General features: G+C 37.6%; 2 protein-coding genes across 3 annotated transcripts; both read left to right on the forward strand.

The window, feature by feature from the left end:
- The first annotated feature begins 112 nt into the window (after positions 1-112).
- ssuh2rs1 (ssu-2 homolog, related sequence 1) lies at positions 113-5999 on the forward strand. Of its 2 annotated transcripts, XM_061735936.1 has the most exons (14): positions 113-130; positions 219-261; positions 341-408; positions 917-1018; positions 2063-2138; positions 2306-2435; positions 2593-2653; positions 3236-3357; positions 3449-3511; positions 3596-3678; positions 3774-3866; positions 4036-4141; positions 4727-4834; positions 4927-5999. In XM_061735936.1, the coding sequence occupies exons 2-14, from the start codon at positions 239-241 to the stop codon at positions 5065-5067; spliced, it is 1176 nt and encodes a 391-aa protein (XP_061591920.1). In that variant the 5' UTR covers positions 113-130; positions 219-238; the 3' UTR covers positions 5068-5999. The 2 variants fall into 2 exon arrangements, with proteins under 2 accessions (XP_061591920.1, XP_061591921.1); XM_061735937.1 differs by lacking the exons at positions 113-130; positions 219-261; positions 341-408 and adding an exon at positions 448-693.
- Positions 6000-6150: 151 nt separating this feature from the next.
- On the forward strand, positions 6151-24788 carry LOC133457073 (DDB1- and CUL4-associated factor 1-like). Its single transcript, XM_061735938.1, has 25 exons — positions 6151-6645; positions 9554-9674; positions 9776-9852; positions 9941-10014; positions 10118-10231; positions 12536-12673; positions 12860-13456; positions 13865-13966; positions 14048-14206; positions 15006-15185; positions 15353-15562; positions 15691-15860; positions 15997-16121; positions 16445-16680; positions 17464-18536; positions 18623-18821; positions 19084-19166; positions 19609-19693; positions 19790-20023; positions 21774-21867; positions 22093-22197; positions 22379-22452; positions 22527-22619; positions 22723-22996; positions 23490-24788. Exons 2-25 carry the CDS (start codon positions 9562-9564, stop codon positions 23543-23545), a joined length of 4665 nt encoding a protein of 1554 aa, XP_061591922.1. The 5' UTR covers positions 6151-6645; positions 9554-9561; the 3' UTR covers positions 23546-24788.
- Positions 24789-26239: the final 1451 nt, after the last annotated feature.

A 26239-nucleotide genomic window follows, 5' to 3' on the forward strand; every position in this document is an offset into this window, starting at 1 on the left:
TATTTTTGAATGCCCTTATGGAAAAAAAATTATTATTACTACCTTAAAAATTAGAAAGGGAAAAGGGGGGGTTACGTTCCTGTTTCGTGGCCATAGAGCAGTTTATCAAGGAGGTGTGGCTTGATAAAAGGTACGGTAAATGATTTGTATATTGTCACATGATTAACTGAATCTTCCTCTTCGCGATTACAGTTCACAGGTTGTTGTTTCTGGTTTAGATCTGGTTAGGTGGTCTCGGATGGAGCGGCAGCCTATTATGAGGTATGAGGTACAACTTTGTCAAAACTTTAACACTTAAACTTGCGCACTTATCTTAACTTTCGTTTCCCGTTACATGCAGTGGAAGTCAGAGCAACTATTATGGAGTGGCGAACCCCGGTTACATGCCATCGGCGCAAGGGACACCAGGTATGATCCACAAACATGTAATCAAGCTTTATTTATTAGAATTAATAGTTTTCTTATTTTGTTCTTTAAAAAAAATAATTTCATGTATTACAACTGCACTCTTCCGGAAAGTGACGTCACTGGTGGAGGAGTTGTTGAGCGCAAGACGCTCACTGTCAGCGTGTAGTGAAGAGTGGAGATTGTTTTACAGATGTTAAAGTCTGTGAGGGATTAACAATTTGGTTTAACACGTTTTTAACTTCGCTTTATAAAGGATCAGGATGTACACCAACAGGGAGGGGCAAGGTAAGTTATCCATTCGTCTGTTTGAGGATGTTCAGTGTTTGAGTGACAACTTGGAACTATCCCAACAATTCAGCTGAATCTATGGGGGGCGGGCAGCAGAGTGTCTGTGTTGGATTCTGTTTGAAAGCGTTTCGCTACTTGTCATTAGGGGAAGTTTTAATGCGTTTTATCAGATTGGTAAATCCGCATTTGTGTCTAACTAAGCTGGTTTTTCTGGTTTTAGCACTGTTTGCCCCGCCCGCAGGAGCGTCCCAGGGCCCCAGCGCTCCTCCAGCCAGCATGTTTGACAACATGCCAGGATACGAAGGAACAGTGGCCGGAGGAGGTACGGGAAACTGCACATCCTTTCTGGATAATGTTGACCGACCATTGACCTCTGACCGATAATATCTGAAAAAAGGAAACAATTTTTAAGATCCATAAATACTATGAATATCATAATAAATGACTAGTAATTCAATTGATATGGAGACCTTTTAATCAAACAGTAAAGAATGGATGTAATGTGTGCTTAACATTTAACATTTCCTTCAAAACAAGAGCAAACAATGTTTTCATGCAAAATTGAGTTTTCTTTTTTGCAAATGAAGCTGATTGTTATACTGTAACATAGTGTTACAGGACTGCGCTTTCTATTATCCTGGGCAGTGAACATGTCTTGGCCACCATGTCAGCAAAATTGTTGCAATTTTAGCAACAGTTTTTGTTCAAAAGGAATTTTAATAATTTTGCTGATTATAGTCCATTTTTAGAGAGAAAAGGGAAACTGGAACATTTCATTTTTCACCAATATTGTTACTTTTTTCTGATGCTGAGTAAGAAAGTAAGCACACAACCCAGCTTGTTTGCTGGACTAGATGGATAAAGTTCCAAATGCTGGAAACCCCTTTTATGCATTTTTGGGGTCATTATTGCTACCTTTTTTGCATTACCCCTATTTTTTTCTTTTTAAGGATTGTAAATGTTTGCTTATGCGTATTATCACATTTGGAATACTCTTACACTGGGACATGCAGTCCACTGCAGAACCATGTATTCATGTATCCATGTATCCTGCTGCCAGAACACTTGAACTGGCCAGACTCTGAGTGGATGAGCTGAGCTGTTGATTCAACTATTTATTTATTTTAAATTATTTAGTTTTCCTATTAGGTTGCATTATGCTGAAATTCCCCTTTCATGTAATTCAGCTCAGAAACACATAAACTACAACTCTAATACTAAAGCTGACTTCAAATGTCTTTTAATTAATCAGTTAGATACATTTGATTGTCATGAAACCATCAGACTGTCAAAGAATGATTTGAAACTGAATATAGCCACTTTGGTTCCAGATAGCAAGAAAAAAACCTTTTAACATCTGTTTTAGGTGGATTTCTGCCACCTCCAATGCCTGCTTACCCAGCTCCTCAGCCTACGCCTGGACCACAACAGCCAAATTGGAAGTAAGACTTGAACTACTTCTTATCTTATTAATCAAACATGATTTGTAGAGAACAGTAGACATACTATAAATTAATTTCAGGGACTTGGTGCTATGACAACTGTTAGATCCTTTTTCAAAAGGTTGCATGATGTGACATACCGTTTTACCTTCTTTCACCTCTGGTAGTATCCCATCTATAAGTGAAGATACTGCTCGCGGTGCATTTGCCCTGTTTGCCTCCAGCAAATGCTGCTACAGTTCTGGACCAGCAAAGGATGGTGTGATCACCAACATGGAGGCATTTAATACATACAGGGTAGGAAGTTCTCTGCTCATGTGTTATGTTGTTTAAAAAATCTGTGTGGAATAAAATGTTTTTTTTTTGTTTTAACTGCATTAATTATTATGTAAATCATTTAATCTTAAGAGAACACAAAAAATGACTGTTTTTTTTCCACGCTGTTTTATACTAGTACCGTCTGGAAACATTTACTGAATTAAGATCTACAGAGTGGAGTCATGAGCCATATACTGGTATGTTATTGTTACCAACTGCATTCGTTGCAAACAAGCTGTAACACTCATCTTTTTTTTTTTTTTTCCTAAAGACTATAAAGAGTCAGAGTAAGATTTAATTAATTTGAGTTCAATGCAGATCTGCACAGTATTACAAAAACAAAGTCCGGTGCCAAATTAAATTTGAAAATATGTAGGATTTTTCTGAAATTTACATCAGTACACATATTTGGAAATATGTTGCCATTGTAGAATAATTTAGGGGATTTCATGAAGGAGTGCATGAGTGCACAAACAATGAGCAATGGAAAACAGAAAACTTTAGCTGATTATTAATGTTGTACAATTTGTTTCTACTTTTATTTGTGAGCCATGCTCGGTACCTAGCATTAATGTATCTAATCTCAGGAGTAAGGCTTTTCTTCCCCCTGAATTTAAAAAAAAAAATGAGAACCTTAAAATTACCTGCTTATCTTTACTAAGAGTTAAGTTCAATTGATTGACCAATCAACAAACTGTTTCAATATTACTTTTTTGGTCAACCTGCTTTTTTGGATGGATCCCAAAAGCAATCTAATATGTTTATTATAACTGCATTAGGCCAGCCAGTGGATGCCTACTCCCAACAGCCTCCGGGGCCATGGGATATTCCTGCGAAAACACCCAATTTTTTTATGGACAGCCAACAGAATATCAAGGTTCCCTACACATCATCTGTGAAGGTACATAATATAAAATCTGTTTTGGAAAAAGGATAAACGCTTGTCACTTTAATTTAGAAATTTTTTCTGGTGCAAATCGTCTCATTTACAGCCTTGCCACAACTGTGTGGGAATGGGGCGAAAACCTTGCAAACACTGTGCTGGTGCTGGCAATGTAAGTATTTTTCAATTGAAAGATAATTGGAATACTGTTGTTACATAATGTGTTCACAATGGTGTTTGTTTCCCTTCCTGGCAGAAAGTCTGTTGGGTGTGCAATGGATCTGGGTACCGTCATGGAGATGATAGATGCCACCACTGCAGTGGTAGAGGGAGGGAAAAGTATGCATAGATTTCTGATGAAATGAAAGCAAAAAAAGACCAGTTTAGAAACCCAACAGCTTGCAGTGGTTGTAAAATGAATGTTTCTGTTATAGTTGCACTCACTGCCATGGGCAAGGATCAGAGCAATGTAACGCATGTCGTGGAAAACAGCAGCTCCTAGTCTACATCAACCTCAAAGTGAAATGGTACTTTCCTCAACATCATTTTTTTTTTAAGCAGAAATATCTAAAAAAAACTTTTATAATGATATGAAAATAATTATCACTTCTGGCATTTAAAAAAATTATGTATTATTCATCAGTCTGTAGAAGTTGTAATTTATCCAGATTTTAATTTTAATGTAACTGCTTGCAGGACTAACAACTCTGATGACTATGTTGTGGAGCAGTCAAGTGGACTCCAGCTGGCCAACCTGAGTAAGGTTTCTGGCAAGGAGCTTTACAGAGACTCACAGTACTTGGTAAAAGTCTTCTTCAGCATTAAAAACAATGGATGATAAACTATATATTTAAGACTGCAAACAAGAAAAATGCTTCAGTTTTGACATGAAAATTGTTTTCTGACAAGGGTTGGATTCACACATGTTCATTTTTTGGTCTTGCTTCTCGCTTAGATTGAATGTAAGGATATTTTGTTTTGCAAAGTTGAATTGTTGCTTCGCTAGCGGCACTTGCAATGCGCAGGTGAGAAAAGCTAAACTTTTCAAGCAACAGTGTAGGTACTAGACAATCAAAGTGCAGCAGTAACTGTGTGTGTGACGTTGGATGTCACTACTTTTCTTAATACCAGATAGCACACTCTTCTTAATTCACATTAACAGTAGATGCAACAACATATTGGTCTTTCACCTTCTGAAAAGAAGTCCAGAAAGGGGTACAGCGAGTGAATGTTTCCTATGTGACATTGAAGGAAGCTTCTGGGGTGCTGTCTGTGAGAGGTCATAACTGAAGGGTTTTTCACCACTCATAGAAAAGGAAATGTCATTGAATGATCACAATTTAAAAATAGTAATTCAACAGAATATTTTTGTGATCACCCTTTGCAGGTGTACCCTGTGATGGGCTTTCCAGACCCTCAGGTGGTGCAAGCTTCACAACGCCTTGTCAGTGATCATCAGGGCAAATACACCCAGACATCACGCGTTCTACAACAGGTATTTGCCTCATTTATGTATGATGTGTGAATATTTTAATAGCTTGTTCTATTACCATGATAAATGCTTAAATTTGTTTTCTTTGTCTCCAGCGTCAAACCATAGAGCTGATCCCAGTCACAAAGGTCACTTACTCTTGGAAAGGGAACTCACATATTTACTTTGTTTATGGAAATGAATTCAAAGTTAATGCAGATAACTATCCTGCCACCTGTTGTTGTTCTGTGATGTAATTGCAGTGATTGGGCATGACATGTTGTTTTTTTGTACTTTCTGAGCCTTTGAATGACTTGTATATAAGTCATAAAAGGACCCTCTGTGATGAATAAAAGGAGAAACGTTTTGCAAAACACTTAAATATATTGCATACGTCAAAATAACACCAAATATTGAAAATGATCATTTCTAATTGAATGCAAGAAACATAAAAAAAAATGTGGTAATAAAAAGAATAGTCAAATTGGACTGCCATTTCTGTGCTCAGGCTTCCTGTATGATGGACTTATGCAAAGTGGAAAATAGATGCATCCCGACCTGGTGAGGAGCATTTGTGCACATCACATGAGTATAATCTGCAAGTTTAAAGGCACCACTAATGTTAAGTAACATAGGAAATTTTATGAGCACCGATGCCCATACAATTACATCAGCAGGGTATTGTAGTGAATGTGGAAAGGACCAAGAGGCCAAACAGGCCTGTATGCATAGCTTATTTAGCAAACTTTTTCTACATAATTTAACAGCTTTACTAGAAATCTGATTTACCGTACCAATGAAGACTCACAAACTAAAGAAATATGAATATTTACAATCGAAAGTGATTATTAAAATGTTTATATTTGCATGCTATTCTGATACATTAACCACAGAAAAACGATACTCAATTATACAACGTAAGCCATAATGAAATAATTCACTGATTATTTTTGCACTATCCTATACATTTTTTTTCTTTTTATTCAGCAAACTATATATTTTATACTGTGTATTTTTGCAGCCAATGAAATCACGGACAGAAGCTCCATCTGTTTACTATTATGCCACTTGTGATTGTTTTATATACAGGACTGTCTCAGAAAATTAGAATATTGTGATTTTCTGTAATGCAATTACAAAAACAAAAACGTCATTCATTCTGGATTCATTATAAATCAACTGAAATATTGCAAGCCTTTTATTATTTTAATATTGCTGATCATGGTTTACAGTTTAAGAAAACTCAAATTAGAATATTCTGGGAATCTTAATCTTAAACTGTAAGCCATAATCAGCAATATTAAAATAATAAAAGGCTTGCAATATTTCAGTTGATTTGTAATGAATCCAGAATGTATGACATTTTTGTTTTTTTAATTGCATCACAGAAAATAAAGAACTTTATCACAATATTCAAATTTTCTGAGACAGTCCTGTAAATGCCAGTCTTTAAAAATATTTTCACTAAATATAATTGTTGAAGGGATTCTATAAAATGCTATTAAATGGCTGGTAATGATTTTCGTTACTATGACTGTTTGTTTATACATATTTGTATTTATATATAATAAAGGTTTAAAAAAATAATAAACAAACATTGAGTTGTGTCGTCACCAGCAGGGGCCGGTCGCTGTTGTTATGACGTGAAGAACGTGTTCGCCATAATGATAATAAACCGTGAACACACAGCTACAATAAAGCACATTAAGAGTTGCTTGTGAGACGGTCCTTGAATTGTTGATACTGGCCGGATAGCAACCAGGTTCTGCAGTTCCACATGGGGATTCCCGTCTCGGTGAATTTGAGAAAGGCAAGCAGGAACTGAGTGGAACAAGGTAAAGTTAGCACGGCGGCTACCGAGCCGGACTCACCTGTGCTCGGTCTCCGCCGCCGCGGGACCGGAGCCGGCGGGGTTCACCATGCGGGCGTGATCTGAACCTCACCCAATAGGTCGTGTATATCGGTAAATGTTGTGTCTGGTGTAGAGTACAGCTGTGGGATGCTAGGAGGGAGTTTAGTAGCGAGCTACGCAGGTTAGCTCCGTGTTTAGCCGCGGCACCGCTAGCAGAACATCCAACAGGCTGGAGCGAGTTGGTCAAGTAAATACTGTAATTATGGGAACATTTGAAAGGTGTCTGGCCTTTTACCTCTCACGGATGAGCAGAAATAAAAAAATAAAGCCCGTACAGTGATATTGTGAATAACAAGCCAACTTAAATAACTTTGACAGTTATGTTCCCAGGAGATCCCGCACCTGCAGCTCTGCTGTTGGAGCAGCAGAGCGAAGCACCTGTTCCTCTTATTATTTATGCTTTATTTCATTCAGTGATAAAATAAAACAACTATTTAATATAAACACAAACGTTCCTAAATTGTGAATGAAAGGGAGCAGAAAGAAGAAGAATCTTATTTAATCTGCCTCTTTTTTCCCAAGAAATTTTGATTTGATTTGATCTTTATTCATCTTGAACAAAACAATAAAAAAAAAAAAACACACACAATACATCAACATTAATAAAGCACAACCAGTTTTGTTCAAGAAGGGACAGGAAGAAGCAAATGCTTATCTAGTCCGGTCCCTTCTTGCAATATAAGAATATCCGATATATAAAAGAATAATAATAATAACAATAATAACAATAATACATATATACAGTATATACCCTTCTTCTTGACATATAAAAGTATGTCAATATAAAAGTAATTAAAAGACAAGTGAGTCAATGATAAAAGTAGCTAAAACGAAAGGCATCAAGCACAGTAGAGAAGAAAAAAAGTCAATGAAAAAAACAAAAACAATCACCATAATAAAAGTAGCTAAAAAAGAAAGAAAAGCATCATGCACAGAAGAAAAAAAGACAATGAAAAAAAAAAATCAATTTACAAAGAACATAAATTTAAAAAAACACCAACAAAGTAAATAAAAAAACTAAAATAAAATAGCCGCCGGCCAACACAGACAGTCACATTCCTTTTTAGTTCCCAAGTTACAATTCAGTTAATACCGTACAACAACAAACAATGTTTATACCTTTCATGACAATAGGTATGTCAATTAAAAGTAACCAACATATTTAATTATTAACATACTGGCTTTAATTGTTCTTTTTGGTAAAGTTTTCTTATGAGCTTTAAACATAATTTGCAGAATAATATAATCTACTAATTCATGAAATTTCAACAATTGTAACTGAAGGAATAATGGATTTGTTGGATCTCTATATAATTTTATACTGATTATTCTTATGGCTCTTTTTTTGCAAAATGAAAATTGACTGAATATATGTTTTACAAGCATTTCCCCAAACTTCTACAGATATGGAACAATCATAGTGTTATATAAAATGTACCATGCTTTGTTGTCCAATGAATCCTTTACTTTGTGTAACAGAGCAATTGTTTTTGATATTTTTATCTTTGTATAATGTATATGTGATTTCAAATTCTCATCCAGCATGACACCCAAAAACCTGGTTTCCCTCACTATTAATTTCAATACCATCTATATTAATTGAAGTGTCCGTGTCTCTCCTTCTGTTACTAAATATCATGAAGTTTGTTTTTTCAATATTCAGCGATAATTTATTTACATCAAACCATGTTTTTATTCTTTTAAATTATTTTTTAACCACATTCAACACTTGTGTTATATATTCCCCAGAATAACAAAGTAGTGTTGTCCGCAAACAGAATACATTTGAGCAGTTTGGATACATAAACAAAATCATTAATATACATCTTCTCATTATTTTTTATGTAACTTCAAATCATAAACACTGAGTAATTGCCAGGCTTTGATGAGGTTAGTAACACCTAAGGAAATATGCACCTCTTCAGGCTTGAGTTGCTTGCAGATGGTTTTATGGGGAGAGGAATGATACGGAGGAAAGATACGAAGAGGTAATGACATTACAGTGGCATGGAGAGTGTAAATGAGATAAGCGGAGATCTCAAAACTCCCAATATCCCTACCAATATAACAGGGATTGTTTAGTCAGTAAAAATGATACATTTTGACGTGGTTTCACAGAATAAAAATTGATAGCAAAAGATTATTCATGCTTTTCAAAACTAGAGGAATTCGAAGAAAGCCTCCTCTTTAGTTTCAATATGCTCTGTTGGTATAATTGTTAGAAAAACATCCTTTACACACACATATCGCATGCAGCCCTTTAACTCCTATCATATAGAGTACACCAAACCAGACTGATCTACTCTAAAATACCCAATGTCTGTTCATCTGGGGCATTGTGGACTTGAGCATCTTCCCCAAGGACTCCTCAATACATGTCAGGGCAGAGAATCAAACCCTTAATCTTCCATTTGGACGATTACTGCTCTTCCAGCTTAGCTATCTCAAACAGTTTTGCTTGTGTCAATGGTTATTTGTGAGAGTTTTGTTCTGGATTAGGGCCCCACTAGCTGTCTGCTTTACAGATTGGAGCTTTATTGGCCTGTATCAGATCTGTTGGTGTTGTTTGCGGTACTTTTGAAATGGTGTCTTCATATCATTTGTGTCGATAAAGGAGCTCAAACTCCTCTGTCTAAAATACACTCCTATATCATGATGCACAGTCAACAGTAGTTCTCATGCTACGTTTTTAGCCTGTTCATGAAGGACATTGGTGAAAAGTTAATAAACTGTCAAATTCAGTTTTCGGTGTAAACAGAATGTACTGTATACATATGTGTAGGTAGATATGCATATGAATTCTATAAAAAAGAATACATGTCATCCTGCAGACTGGATCATGGCATCAGCATCTGCCAGTGTGGATTCGAAAGCAGAGCTGACTGCTCTGCTGGAACAGTGGGAGAGGGAACAACATGGCAGCACGCAGGAGCTGGTTAACATCCTCACTAAGTAAGTTTCACACCTCTGATTTATGTGATGTGTTTTGATGCAATTAGAAGTTGAATGTGACTCAAAGAGGGTTAATTCTGTTGATGAATTGTAACTTTCAGAATCTCTGAGCTTGTTGAGAAAGAGACAGAGGAGTACCACAAAGCGGATCCTGACCCTTTTGATGATAGACATCCTGGTATGGGGAAAAAACAAATGGTATAATTGAAATCCAACATGGATTTTAATGTTGAGTATGTTTGTGACATATCCCTCTTCACCACTAGGGAGAGCTGATCCAGAATGCGTGTTAGGGCACCTCTTAAAGATTCTTTTCAAGAATGATGACTTCATGAACACAGTAAGAATATATGGTTAGATTTGATACTGTTTCTTGCAACAACAAAAAAATCAGCCTGGTTAGAAGATGATTAAAACATTTGAAATAATTTTTCCCTCTTAAGTTGGTGAACAACTATGTGATGACCAGCAGAGAATTTTCTCTCAACGCAGCGGCTTGTCGTTTGCTGCAAAACATCATGCCTGGACTGGAGACAGCTGTAGTATTTCAAGAAAAGGTACATAACTAACTAATAACTCATTATGTGTTTCTTATATTAAACCTTTTTTTTTTTTTTAAATCAACATTTAATGTTCTTTTAGTATTAAAGATGATCATACCATGTAACCCCAATAGCTTCAGGCTTTGCAGAAATAGGAGTTATGTTCAGGTAGTTTTATAGCAAAGCAGAGTATATTTACGTTACAAAAGTAGATTTTTGTTTTTGTTTAAATCAATGACTTAGTGACTGACAAGAAAACCAAAAATTAGCAAACTGAATTTAGATAGACGGAGAACTGGTGACTTTTGTCCATCTTGTTTGTGAGGTTACAGTCCAGCCAGCAAGTTAGTTACATATTAATCACCACATGGCGATATTTTATACTTATACTTTTTTATTTGGAAACTAGTAATATATCCATGATGAAGAAATTATAGTATAGCAGAATGTTATTGAGGGAAAATCTGACAATAACTATGAACAATTGAGATAAAAATGTGCAATAATGGACAAGAAAAAGCAGAATCCGTAGTCCAGGCTTATTGAGTGTGAACCAGTGGCGGCTGGTGCTAAAGGTTTTTGGGGGGGCGCAATTTACCTTGGCATACATAGGGGTTTAACGGTACACAGACGTCACGGTTAGGTACAAGCTTGGTACAATGGGGAAAAAACAAAGGTAGAAAATAACATAAAGTTTAATAAAGTTTAATAAATTGACCGATACAGGACATGTGTCCTTTACATCGGTATCAAGAATAACTTACAATAAATACATAGGACTAAAATTTACATTCAAAACATTTCATAAAATCACACACAGATTAATTAATTCCATTTTGCATCACCTATCAGCTCTAAAATCGTACAAAAAGTCTTTGTTTGACCAGAACCTATCCAGTCTGTTCTTGAAAGAGTTCACAGACTGGGCCTGCACGACTTCCTCTGGAAGTTCATTCCACTCTTTGACCGCGCGCAGTGTGAAAAAGTTCCTCCTCTTCTCTGAGTGACACTTTTGTGGGAACAACTTCAAAGAGTTTCCTCTCAGTTCATATGTACTGTTCCAGAACTGAACAATAGGTTCGGCTGTGGCATCATATATCTCATGGAGATCTCCAACATTTTGGACTTTTTTTTTAAATTTTGAAAAAAACATCCAACAATGGCTTATTGGTCCTAAGTTTTAGTGAAGCAGTTCAGTTATGCTGCAGTGGAAAAAAAAAACTGAACATAAAGTAGGGGTTTAAGATTTCAACAAGTCCACTGTTATTTTGTATTGTTTTTTTTCTTCCTGGTTTGGGTTCAGTTTATTTTACACATTAGAGAGAAGAAAAACATTAACATTTCCATTGTTCTGTCTGGAATTTATATTATTTGAAAAGATAACGTTCCTTTCTTTCAGATATTTGATAATATACAAAATCAACAAATATTATTTCAAAAGCAAGTGTTATTTAACCAATTTAAAACATACATAAAAATCTGGTTTGTGTAGTTCAGTTTGATTTTCTAAAAAAGACTGGAAATGAATTGTCCAATCACATTAGATTAAAAAAAACAACATACGAGTATGTCACAATACTGATCGTGGATTCATTGCTAATAACTGTGAGTTTCAGGGACGCACACGACTGCGTCCCTTTACGGATCTAATTCAAACCAATTAAGAGATCCTCAGGTCACGTGCTTATCAAATGTTTCGAGAGCTTACACTGGATTCTGTTTTTACCGGCGCCCCTTCCGGAAGTAAATAAAATAAAAAACATTTTGGAACCAAATAAATATTTAATTACTATTGACAGTCACCCACAGACTGAAATAACACCCTCTTTTAATAATTATTTGCATCTTACAGCATATTTTTAAATTTTATTTTAATTTTTTTTAATCTCTTGATTTGATGGGGGAGGCGCCCTAGCGCCCTCTACTGACCAGCCACCACTGGTGTGAACCATTCTTGTCTTCATCTTTTATTGCACATAATGGTTTACAAATGAACTAATCCTAAAATCAGCACCACAGTCTAACATGTCTCTGAATGCCTTGCTAATTTATTTATTTAGTTTCAGATCAAGCTTTACACTTACATTCAGAGAGTTGTGGTACTACTTAAAATGAAAATACATTTTTCTTTTTTATGGAATTAAATCAGTTTCTTTTTTTGCTATCAAACATTTATTTAAAACACTTGTTAAAACACTTTTGAAAAGCGAAATATTAGTTAAGCAAATTAGAGTAATTTTCTTTTTGCCTTTCTTGATTTATTATCTGTTGATCATTTTGTATATAAAATATTAACTGCTCCTGCATTTGTCCTGTCAGGAGGGCATAGTTGAAAGGCTGTTTAAGTGGGCTCAGGAGGCTGAACAGCCTCTCAGAATCTATGCAACAGGATTGCTAGCAGGCGCCATGGAGAACCAGGACATTGCTGCCAACTACAGAGAGGAGAACTCTGTTTTGGTCAGTAGGTGCTTTTCTCCAGTTTTGCTCATCAATGTATTGTCATGAAAATGTTAGGGTTTAAAGTGATTGACAAACCATTGTAACAAAGAATAACATTTTTCCTCCCTCAATATTTTCCTAACAAGTAAGGGGCGTGAGGCTGCAACTGTCTATTAACTTATTTCTCTTGTTTTACTTTGACAGGTTCCTTTGATGCTGCATCGGTTGCGTGAGCTTCAGAATAAGGATGCTGAGAACAAAAGGGAAATGAAACGTCCTAGTCCCAGGAAGATGTTCGGTGAACCTTTGTTAACTTTAAATGAGGAGACTGTTGATGGAAGCTTTGAAGAGAAGCCCTTTACAACAGGCAGAAATGGAGCGGAAAAGGAGGGGATGGGACCGGAGGGAGATGGTGATATTCCCTTTGCATCTATTGAGCCTGAAAATGAGCTTTCATTTCGTTTTGCCTCCCCTCACAAGACAAGTAGCCGTGCCAACTCTGCTGTTAAAACCATGATGAAGCCCATGTCTGCCCCAAGTTCACTGACGGACCCCAACATATCTGAATGTAGCAGTTACCTAAAAAGAAGGGCAGAGAGGGAGATTGCCAGAACCCCAAAACAGAAGCTAAATTTTTCTTTGCCGGATCCAGAGAGGAACTTCAGTGAGCTTTCCAACAGTAGCTGGTCTGAGATGAGCCCCTGGGTAATTGGTAACAACTATCACCTGTACCCGTTAACCCCAGAGATCGAGCAAAGACTCATCCTGCAGTATCTAACACCTCTGGGGGAGTATCAGGAGGTTAGTATCATTTAATCACTCTGTACAGTATGTAAAAAAAGGGGGGGGGGGCTCATTACAAAAACAAAACAAATTCTGCTATTTTCACAATAGTAAAAGATTATGTTTTATGGACCGAAGAGGAAAATTGTAATTTTATTTTGTTGCAACTCACATAAGACCCACTTTATTATTTTAAGCAGAGAATATGTCACCCGTGTCATACAGCAGGGTCTACCAGGAGATGTCAGGCTTTTATGATCTTGATTTTACAAATTATCTAAACTGTACATTATATGAATTTAATTTTGAGAGATAACTGTACAATTTTGGTTTATTTGGACAAGTTGAAGGAACTTAACATATTCTAGCATTTAGCCACTGGGAAAGTTTTTAGAATAAAAGCAAATTTTCATAATTTGTTTCCAGCTGTTGGCAGTGTTTATGCAGATGGGAGCTCGTGAGCTGCTTGTGCACTACATGGATCTGAAGCAGACCAATGATGTGCAACTCACCTTTGAGGCTCTCAAGGTAAGCACTCATTTCTGAATTTGACTCTACACACAATAAGAAGCTCCCCGTGTTTATGTCTTAAATTGTCTCTCCCCACAGTATCTTGCTTCATTGCTGTTACACAAGAAGTTTGCTGCAGAGTTTGTTAATCATGGAGGAGTTCAAAAGTTGCTGGAAATTCCCAGACCTTCAATGGCTGCTACTGGAGTGTCACTGTGCCTCTATTATCTAGCCTATAACCAGGATGCCATGGAAAGGGTACGTAAGAGATGAACACAAATAAAATACAAGTCCATAGTTTTGCTATCGAGTGTTTACTAACAGCTTTGTATGTAAAATCACGTGCAGAAGTTATTACCCCCTTTTTTAAATCTTTCTTTTTGTGTTAATATATAATAAGAATCATATGTTTATAGTTAGATAAGATAATGTTTATTTGTCAGTATATATCACATAAAACACCAACATTAGTCCTCTGCTTTTAACCCATCACTATTGCATTTAGTCCACAAGTGCTGTGATAGTAACACCGGAATATTAGGTTAACTTGATTTCTGTAAACAGTATCACATGTTTATTTGTTTATTTGTTTATTTGATTGGATCCCCATTAGCAGCTGCACAGCAGCTACTAATCTTCCTGGGGTCCACCCGTAAGTTCACAGAGTAAATAAAAAGTTCAACTAAAATACAAATTATAGTGATAAGGAAAACTTACACTAATGATGACAGCAACCATTGCAGCAATAATTAAAACTATGATAACAATTAAGTAAAATTACAAAACAAAAAAAAACAGAAGCAACAAGAAAAAATACTACCCAATAATAAATAAATAAAATGAAACAGAAATAATTATCTCATACATCAACTTAAGGAATAAAACAAAATAAAACAGTAACAACAATCTTAATCATCATCATCTGTGAGTGTGTATGTGTATGTGTCTCTGCCCGTGCCCTCGTCGTGTGCCTTCTACCTATTACTATATACTATATATTATATATTATTATGTCTAGTGGGAGTTCATATTTCTGAATGTGTCTTCTTCTCTCAAGGTGTGCATGCTGCCCCACTCCATCCTGTCCGATGTGGTTGCTTACACGCTGTGGCTCCTGGAATGTTCACACGCGTCTGGTTGTTGCCATGCTACCATGTTCTTCTCCATTTCCTTTTCCTTCCGTGCTGTTTTGGAGCTTTTTGATAAGCAGGATGGGCTCCGACGCCTCGTCAATTTGGTAAGACAAACCAGTGGTTCAGACTATCACAGTACGAGCTTAACCATCTGTACCACCCATAGGAAATACCCCAAAAACTGATGAACTGAACAGTCAATAAAGTGTAAAATTGTAACATAGCAGATGCTTTTATGAATTAATGTTTGATATCAATTAAAATGTTTCAGATCAGCACACTGGAGATCCTGAACCCTGAGGACCAGGGAGCTCTGCTGAGTGATGATGAAATTTTCTCCAGCAGGCAGACAGCCAAACACACCTGCATGGCTCTGCGCAGGTATTTTGAGGCCCATCTGGCAATCAAGGTGGAGCAGGTGAAGCAATCCCTGCAGCGCACAGAAGGAGGTGCCCCCATTCACTCGCAGCCATACTACAAGGTACACAGAAATAAAATGGACATGGACCGAAATAAAATTGTATTCTTTTGTAGTTGCTCTGTGCTTTGGTGTCTCTAAAACTTGTTAGCTTCTGTACCTATTGTGGTCTTGTCTTGTTTGACCTGTAGGCAGTCAGCTACAGCCGTGAGCAGGTGGTGGAAATGATGGAATTTCTTATAGAGTATGGTCCGCTTCGACTATACTGGGAACCAGCAGAGGTATTTCACAAGCTGTCCTGTGTCCAGCTACTTCTGCAGCTCATCTCCATTGCCTGTGACTGGAGGACTTATTACGGCAGGTATTAACTGGGAAGTTATTGCCCAAATTATTATAGTCTTTAACGTTTTACATGTTTCAACAATTTCCACCTCTCATTTTGGCTTAGTATTCAGTGGTATTGTGATGTAGTGATCTCGGTTTGTCTGTTCCATTAGGAGTGATACGGTGCGTTATGCTCTCGACATCCTGAGTATTCTCACTGTTGTTCCAAAAACTCAGCTGTTGTTGTGTGACGCTGTTGCTGTGCTGGATGAGGGCGGATCCACCGTTTCTACTGTGGGTAGGTGTTGCCAGTTTCTGTTTTGATAATTGAATATAATATATTTTGATAAAGGAGTTGATAATATTATCAACAGGTAATCATAAAGTGTTGGTCTGTTTGTGTGTACTTATGGTTTCTAAATGGGTCATCTTTTTTTTCCTTTTCTTTTTTAACTTAAGGCATTCTGTTTATTGTGTCAGGGTAAAATGTATTTCATGGTAGTATTATATTATAATAGGCAGGAACATTGTATTTTATTAAGCCTGTGCTTTGCGGAGCTCAAATACAATATTTTTTTCTTTGGTTTTTAATGTAATTATCTGCTTTTTTCCCCCCCGCAGGGATGAGTATAGTCCTGGCAGTGGCAGAAGGAGAGGTGTTTGTGAATGATGCAGAAATTCAGAAGTCAGCTCTTCAGGTTGTCATCAACTGCGTTTGCGCACCGGACAAGCGCATGTGCAGCATTGGCAAATTTATTGCAGGCACTCCCCGTCGCCGCCTGCCGCAGCAGACCAAAGCCAGCGAGAGCGTGCTGGCAAAGATGTGGAATGTTGTGCAGTCCAATAATGGCATCAAGGTAGTTAATATATATACCACACAAAAAACCTGTAGGAGTTTTGCCTTTAGGCTGTTCATGATACATTTACTTTATTTAAAAAGGTTACTTTAATGACGACCACCAAGACTGACCATTCTTCTGGTAATTTCTGATAACCAATCAGATTGATTGGATGATTTTGGAATATATTTTTACTAAATTACAAGTAACATCTAGTGCTGAGGTAGTGAATTAAATTTAAATTGATTCCCCATTACCGGTATGTGGAAAATTATCCACTCCTTTAATTAGATTAGGTTTGTAAGCCTGACACTGACTCACCAAGGTTCATGCACTCAACACATCACGCACCATATCCATGCACCCAATTAAACAGAGCTGCTGTATGTGCACTGAACTGCACTTCAGATTTGATCCATTCCACCGGTGCTTAGCCATGTTTTATAAATGTGCTCTTAAGCAGCAAGAAGCATGTCACAGCTTAAAGTAAACACTAATTAAACTGTTATATAATACTTTCATAAGATTATATATTTTGTCAATGTCATTGTTTAAAAATGCAAAGTAAAAGAAGACACAACTCGATTCTAATAAAATGTCCTTTACAATAGGTAATATAAACGACATATCGAGTCATGCTGATGCACCGACCTCAGAATTTGTAGAAATTGTGAAGCTTAAACTACTGGCTCGGTTTACTCATTTAAAAGTTGTCATAATAATATTAAAATAAAAAGTTCTGATGTTTGCTAACTTACGTGAGCACATTTTTTTAACCTAAATGGTGTATCTCTCCTCTAGGTGTTACTGTCTTTACTGACTGTGAAGATGCCCATAACAGATGCAGATCAGATCCGAGCTCTGGCTTGTAAGGCTTTGGTGGGTCTGTCTCGCTCCAGCTCTGTCAGACAAATCATCAGCAAGCTACCTTTGTTCAGCAGCGGACACATCCAGCAACTCATGAAGGAGCCTGTGCTCCAGGACAAGCGCAGCGAACATGTCAAATTCTGTAAGTTTGCTGCTGAGCTGATAGAAAGGATCTCCGGGAAGCCATTGCTGATTGGTACAGATGTGTCTCTGGCGTGGCTTCAGAGGGCCAGTGTGGTTGCTCAGTCCCGCATCAGCTTCCCTGAGAAGGAGCTGCTGCTGCTCATTAGGAACCACCTTTTGGCCAAAGGCCTTCACGACACAGCAACCACACTCACCAAAGAGGCAGACCTCCCCATGGCATGTTTGTCACATTCTTCACATTCAAATGCTGCTTTCCCTTCTGTTGCTCCTCCTCCACCGGCCTCTCCCGTTGCTACGTTGCCCCGCACCCCACGGCTGGCCAATGGTGTTGGGTCAAGACTTGGAAACCATCCCTCACTTTCATCAACCCCAGCATCCAGTCATCAGCAAACACGTCCCTCCACCTCACAACCATCTGGGTCTTCTAACGCTTTCCCGTCAACGTCTGTCCCGCACTGTAACAACGGCTCTCCGCTGATAGGTCGCATCATTTTCTCTCGTGAACGGCAAACGGTTTGCAGTACAGTGAGCTGCAAGAAAGCCAGAGTGCTCCGACAGAAGTCTGACCACGGAGCCTTCAGCCAGAGTCCAGCCATGAAGAAACAGTTTGACAGACACTTGCCTTCTCCCCCTGCATTGGACAGCATTATCACAGAGTATTTGAGGGAACAACATGCACGCTGTAAAAACCCTGTTGCTACCTGCCCACCTTTCTCTCTCTTCACCCCTCATCAATGTCCCGAACCCAAACAGAGACGCCAGGCACCCATCAATTTTACATCCCGACACACACGGAGAGTCATATATCCAAAGTACGGAGGTGTAGATGGAGGATGCTTCGACAGACACCTAATTTTCAGCAGGTTGGCAGCTTTGCATCATTTGTGTTTGCTTCCTGTACTGCATCCGCCGCAAGCTCTCTGAATCCTCTTCTTTTCTTTTCGTACAGGTTTCGTCCAATCTCTGTGTTCAGGGAAGCAGACGAGGATGAGAGTGGATTCATGTGTTGTGCTTTCTCAGCTCGTGAACGTTTCCTGATGCTCGGGACATGTACAGGGCAGCTGAAGCTCTACAATGTGTTTACAGGCCAGGAGGAAGCCAGCTATAGCTGTCACAGCTCAGCCATCACTCACCTGGAGCCCTCACGGGTCAGTTGATGAAGCACGGTAGATTGCCATGTGCTTTTTGCTAATTTTGATGTTTTTATCGTCACTGTACAAAATGAGCATTGGACACTTGGTTGTTCTCTCGTTAATCTTCTGAGTTAGACAAAAATGTCACTTGTTCGTTGCAGAAGAATTTTTGTTTGGCTTGAAAAAATGTCAGCTTAAATATTTACTCTATGTGGAATACATTTAGTCTTAAAACATATGTAACATAATTTTTAACCATAATGTTTTGTATTTTTAGGATGGTTCCCTGCTCTTAACATCAGCCTCATGGAGTTACCCTCTGTCTGCATTGTGGGGCATGAAATCAGTGTTCATCATGAAGTGAGTGAATTAAAAAATAAATAAAAAATGTATAAAATAATTTTCACCAGCTACATACTTTCCAATATGAAATGCCATGAAAAAGAGAATTTAAAGATGTTTTGGATGTGAAATTACCAGAAACATTACAATGTGTTTATAGTCAGTCAGCACAGTTAATTTCCCCTATTTTGCAGTCCTCTGCCCAATAGTACAGCAGCTTTATTCTGTTAAAAGGAGCTAACAAATGGAGTTGAAATGTTGTTTAATTATGCACTTTAACGGCCGTGAGCTCCAGACTTCTGCCCATACAACACATACACTTGGATTCATTCACCCAAGCAGATTAACTCAATTCCTTAATGTACTATATATTTATGCAGTGATTTAAAGTGCTGTGCTTTAATTTTCATGACTGAGTGTTATCGTTTAAATGTTGAAATGTTGCTTATGTTGTATTTAGGCATTCTTTTTTGGGGGACCATTATGTGGAATTCAGTAAGCTTTCACAAGATCGTGTCATCGGGACTAAGGAACATGTAGCACGTGTATGTATACCAATTTGTATGTTTTTGTCTCTATCTTTTAATAATGTAGAAAAATGTGCATTTAAATGCTGAACTGTCAGTGCTTGTCTTTGCTAGATCTATGACATCCAGACAGGTCAGGTGTCTCTGATTCTCAACAACCCAGACCTGGCTAACAACTACAAGAGGAACTGTGCCACGTTCAACCCAACAGATGACCTTGTCCTGAACGATGGCGTGCTGTGGGATGTGCGCATGTCTCAGGCTATCCACAAGTTTGACAAGTTCAACATGAATATCAGCGGCGTGTTTCATCCCAATGGCTTGGAGGTCATCATAAACACAGAAATCGTATCCTTCAGACCCTGGTTGTTGCAGTGATATCAGCAGACTGGATCCTTTAGGCTTTTAAAGGTTTTTGTTTTATATTTATGAGGATAGTCTGATTAAGTAAAGATCACAGAGAATTTCCTTCGCTTGGTCTCTAGAAAGGCCACATTTGTAATCAATACAGATCAGATAAAGAAATCTGAGGTGGAGGGGTGACTCGTGAATTCAGTCTTACTATCAGGTGTTATTGAAGTGGTTGTAACTGCTTCAACTGATAAGTAGTCTATTGGTTAATTAAATTACAGTCCTAAAATTGCAAAAAGAAAACAAAACACATTTTATCGGTGAAAATGATATACCTTATTTTTTTTGTTACAAATTGACCGATTGTTTTTAAATACTGAACTGTTACAAGTCTCGTCTTATTTAAAAGCTACCTGTTTTCATTAAAAACAAAGGAATAATGGAAATCAGAGGAGTAAAGAAAGAGGACTAAGACATTTTGGATCACAATGGCTCCGTCTTAACGGGAGATCCGAATTGTTGGCAACAGAATTGGCTACTTTCTGTATCTGTCTGCGAGGGTTGCTACGGCAAAGTCTTTAAATGCTTGAATTTTAATTTCGGTTTTCAAGGATTGAAATGTGCTTAAATTCTGTAGAAAGTGCTTGAAAACACTAGAAAAAGGTAAATTGAAGTTTGGGGTTTGCAAACATGATGCATTTTACAATAACATGTTCCCGCTCACCTCTAGACGATGGACTGCAGGTTAAATGATTGAGAGGCAGCATGTGATACAATGGTTTAATGCTGGTTTTGCATGTTAACAATGACACTTATTTATAGTGAAACTAACCAGTGTAACATAACTGTGACTTAGACTCATCCAATGCATCCAGCCCTGGCAAAAGTTTGATATTTATATTTTATATAATCTACTTTTTATGAAGTTTAAACTTGGTTTATTTGTGAATATATGTAGGTTTGACTAATGCAGGTGTCATACCAAAGTAGTTATTTCCAACAGGAAGTATGTCTCCAAACGCGGGAGCAACCATTGAATCAGAGGAGAAGGATTTACATCATAATCCATCAATTTTATCCATGTCAACAGAAAAAAAAAAAACAGTCAAACCTCTGATTGTACAACTATTGTTGCTTTCTCAGTGAGGTTTAGCAAAGTTACATTTTTGCTCATGGCAAAATAAATCATCTTCATAATGATCATGTTAATCTATTACTTATGCAAATTATAGTATTTTTTTCCAAAAGGGTAAGGTTCTGTATATATTGTAGTAGAAGCTTGTGAATATAGATAGAAATGTTATATAATGCTGATGTTTTAGCTTTTCACAAAGAAGATCTTTTTTTTTTAATCCAGTAGATGAATGAATATGAATATGAATTTGCATATGCCAAGAATTATTTATAGGTCTAGATTCAGTGTTTTTTAATTACCTACAGAAATTGACTGAGAAGTAACTGCATTATTGACGCTAAAGAAATATGTTTTTAACACAGGACACGCATCAGAGCAATAAATTTGACCAGGACGTAAAACAATCCATCACTGTCCCATCACAATCTGAAGTTATTCCAGTAGTGGGATAAGCGACACCAAAGTTTTATCTCACTGCTAAACATTAAATATTTAATGTACTAAAAATGTTTTTATGACCCTGGGGAAGGTTTTAAGCATTGTGTAATGCGATTAAACTTACAGTGTATCTAAATGAAACAGACGCTCATGGTACTTAACCACAAGCTTTAGTGGGATCTACGCACCTTCCACCTCCTCCACACGGTTCCTGCCCTGGACCAGTGCAGGATTGTTTTCAATAACAGCGGCACAGTCATCTATGGAGGTAAATGCACGAGTCACCGGATGATGAGAAATGTTCTTGTGATGTTGAAACTTTTAGCATGACTGGATTTGATCAGTGGCTGATGGGAAAGAAATCATAATAAAAAGGAGGGTATATTATAATTAGTTTTCATGGCAGGTAGTAGGAAGAGTCATGGCTATTAACAGTGTGCTGGTCTCTGCCGTTATTTGATCCCTTTGTCACTGTGCCTCTTTGTTTTTGTAGCAATGTTGCAAGCTGATGATGAAGATGACATAATGGAAATTCAGATGAAAAGTCCATTTGGTTCATCATTCAGGACCTTCAATGCCACAGACTATAAACCAATTGGTAAAAGTTCTTGTCTTAACTTAACTGTTGGGTTCATTCCCGAAAGTTTTAAAAACTGATTAAGTAACTTGCTTAGAAAACGTGTTTATATTTATACTACATTATCATTTAGAATTACTGTTTAACTCCTCTCTCCAGTGATATTTGATACATTGATAGTTATTTGTTCTTCTCTTTGCAGCCACAATTGATGTGAAGAGAAATATATTTGACCTTTGCACAGATACAAAAGACTGCTACCTGGCTGTAATTGAGGTAAATTATTCTTGTGTATCACTTGATTTCTGCAAGGTTGAAAAACATCAAGCTGAATGTTATTTGTCCTGTAGAACCAAGACTCAGTCAACACTGACACTGTGTGCCGACTCTATGAAGTTGGTCGGCAAAGACTTGCAGAGGAAGAAGAAGATGAGGAGGATCAGGTTCTAATTTTGTTCTTATTATTTAGAGATAAACTTTTGACTCTTTCATGCCCAACTAACATGTCATTAGAGTTTACTTATGTGTCCCCCCACTGTGTTGAAGGAGGATGACGATCAAGAGGAAGACGACGACGACGATGATTCCGATGAGGATGTTGATACGGATCCCCTAATCGCCGAGCTGGAGAATGAAAATGGTGATGATGAAGATGAGGATGATGGGAATGATGAATTCTCTCCTTCAGACGAAGAGGTCGCACGGCTTCTGGAAGATGATGCTGACGGTGGGGATGATGATGATGACGACGATGATGACGAAGATGACAATGATGAAGATGACACTGATAACGATGATGTTGATTTGGATGGCGACAATGGTGAGTAACACTTTTCTCATCTTCATGTGCTTTATCCTTTGCTTAGAACTGTATAGAACTTGCATTTCTTCTGATGTTTTTGATTGACTCAAAACAAAGAACAATAGAGGTTTTTTGATATTTTTGATGATTTTTATGTAGAAAAATCTAAACAGTTTGATAACCTTTAATTGCCAATGTATCTGAGTTTAAAAAAACTCATATTGATTAAGAAGTAGGAGGACATTTGAGTGTTACCTCAACACGATAAATGAAATCAATCGTTTCATTTTTGTGTGTTCGCTTTAAGGATATATTTTCAGTGGCATTTGAAAACTGCTGGTGTCAGTTTAATCCAGAAGTTTTTTTTGGGTGGGGGGGTTGACAGGTGTCTTGTGACTAGGCTCCTTTGTTTTTACTATTTTTGCACTTTCACTTCTTACCCACTGACCTACACAGCACAAAATGTGTATTTCCACATTTCTGAATCTGCATTTGTCCGTCTCCCAAACAGACAGCTCTGATAACTCTGACCTGGAGGATGACATCATCCTATCCCTGAATGAGTGAGGGGGTCATTGACATCCAAGACAAAGAACTCTGCCAACGTGTCAAGACTTGTGCCTCACAGACATTTGAGCTGTAAAGGGGGTTCAAAGAGAGCGTAATGTCAGCGGACAATGCAAAAGATAACCTGCATCACTGCCAATTTGAAACAGTGTGTGTCTTAACACGAGGGAGGGTCAAGAGCAAGGGGGCAAAGGTCAAGAAGAGAAAACTTAATGCACACAATCTGACATAGTATTGGACAAAAATGATTGTATATGATATAATTTTTTTATTTAAAAAAGAAATGGCCTGATAACTGAAATGGGCAGTATGTAGATGTGGTAAAACAAACGTTTTATATGTTACCACATTTATGATCCTTTTATTTGATCCTGATTGATTCACTTTGTAAGCCTCTATTTGGTCACAAGTAAGTCTTTAGAAACAATATACTTTGCAAGGTTTTGGGTGTGTATTTCTGTGGCTGAGGATACAATGTTTTTTTTAAGCTTGTACCAGGCTGAAAGTTAACAAAAAGGACTGAAATATTGAATTAGGCAGCTAAAATAATGTACAAACACATTGTTCATTCATCAAAAGTCAAAGCCCCTGTTCATTTCTCTTTTTTTGTGATGACCAAAAGGCGACACAAAGCAGAGCTAAATGTGAACATCACCTCCTGATTTCATAGTGTAAATAGACAATTAAACCGGTTTGGTGCTCTAGCTAGTGTGGACATGTGTGTTGACTCAGCACAACAGACTGAGAAGCCTCTACAAGTCCTTGCAAAGGCGTTATTTTGGCTTCAGTCACACAACACTTTGGGTTCGTGGATTCTTTTAGGGTTTTGTGTTGAACAGCGCACGTCGTATCATTCAGTGAAAGTTGAGCTGAGATTAATGTCTGAACATTCAGCATTTATCACAGTCACTTTCATTAGAGGACCGATGTGAGAAAGTTAGATTCATCTTTGTAATTTTTGAAACATTGAATATGTAAAATTTAGCAGTATTTCAGGTATGTTTCTCTGACAGAAAAATTAAGACCATTATTATGGTGAAAACAGATGCCTGACAAGTGCACACTTTTATTTTTACACAGTGCAAACATGTAAACATTTCCCTTTTTTTTTTAAATTTCTTTTCTTTTTGAATCTAAAATTGTACTTGTTTTCGTTTGAGCGACTTGAGTTTCTTGAAAAAGTTTATGTACAGGATCTATGTATATAAAGTATTTTTAATATGAATAAAGTCAGTAAATTTGTTTTCTTTGCTTCTTTAATGACGTATAACAAACGCTTGTTAACCAAGGTGACTTAAACCCATTAGAGCCTTGAAACAACTAGCAGGAAAGAAGTAGCCCCTAAAATGATCCTTTTGTGGAAATGTTTTAGATTAAATAATAATATAGATATTCTGTCTTTTATTTTTTTTTTTTAATCTTTTGTAAATATATATGAGGGGGGGAGGGGGAGGGGGGGGGGGGTGGTGGCATCCACTGCAAGTCTGAGATGAGAGAAACACAGGAAAACATACAACGGGCACACATGCCTTCGGAATCTGCAAGAGAAAATGAACAGAAATGGGAACAAACAGCAACCATTCCAAGCTACTGCGATTATCTCTTCCCAAAACTGTGGGGTTAGTATGTAGGTGAGTGAGCAGCAGGGCTGGACTGGGACAAAAAATCGGCCCGGGCATTTTGAGCCTAGACCGGCCCACCAGGTATTGATGGAAAGAAAATGAAGCCTATTAATGAAAACAAACGTTCTTGTGACACCGCTTGTACACTGTCTTGTTGGTGTGTATGTTCTTGTCTAATAAACCTAAACCTACACCATCCCCCCCGTCCCGTTATAGATGTACTTAGTACTGTTTCTGAGTAGACCAGCAAACTTGTATGGCAAGCCGTTTTAACATTTAATAGCTAGACTGGATATGTGTTGCAGATATCTGTAATTCAATTGTTCCTAGTCAAAAAGAACATTTCAGATATCTACAATGATATATTAACCCATTTTAAACAGGGGGAACGCATTCTGACAGCGTGAAATACTGCTGTCAGAATGCGCCCCCCCTCTGTTTATCATGAAGGGATGCTCACACATCTTTCAAATTCATACTGCTGACTTCTTTCACCACCACAGATAAGTCCTGTGATTTTCAGGCTGGGGGGGGGGGGGCCCTCGCGCGTGAGCGTAGCGAGCGCTGGCGAATTTTTTTGGGTTTTTCGGGTCGGATCGGGTGTCTATATGCGCAATTTTAACTCTCACATTAGCAAAATACAGGATAACTTCCCCTGCCTCATCATCATTTGGCTTGCCTCGACGCGGGGCCCCACGGCTGCTTGAGACCCGGTTGGATCGGTGATTTTTGTAACAAATTTATCAAACAAGCCTTTCAGAGAGGCATTAAACTCTTCCATTTTCTTTAGTTTTTTTTCTTTTTTCATCCCCTGATGGAAATTTCCTGATTCTGTCTCGTTCTCTCGACATTGTGTGACAGTTTGTTCCAACTCCACCCGTCTGGATCAGAGCACCTTGTGTCTGCGCTTGGTTTGACACGCGTATTATTGCACATATATTTATTGATATGCACAGACTAGTACACATTTAGGTCTGTAATGGAACGTGACTGTTGATATTTATAAGGGAAAAAACGAAAAAAAAATTGAAAAAAAAAAGAATTTGAAAAAAAAAAAAAAAAAAGGCCCAGG

The sequence above is a fragment of the Cololabis saira genome, chromosome 12, assembly GCF_033807715.1.
Source record: "Cololabis saira isolate AMF1-May2022 chromosome 12, fColSai1.1, whole genome shotgun sequence".
Lineage (NCBI taxonomy): Eukaryota > Metazoa > Chordata > Actinopteri > Beloniformes > Belonidae > Cololabis > Cololabis saira.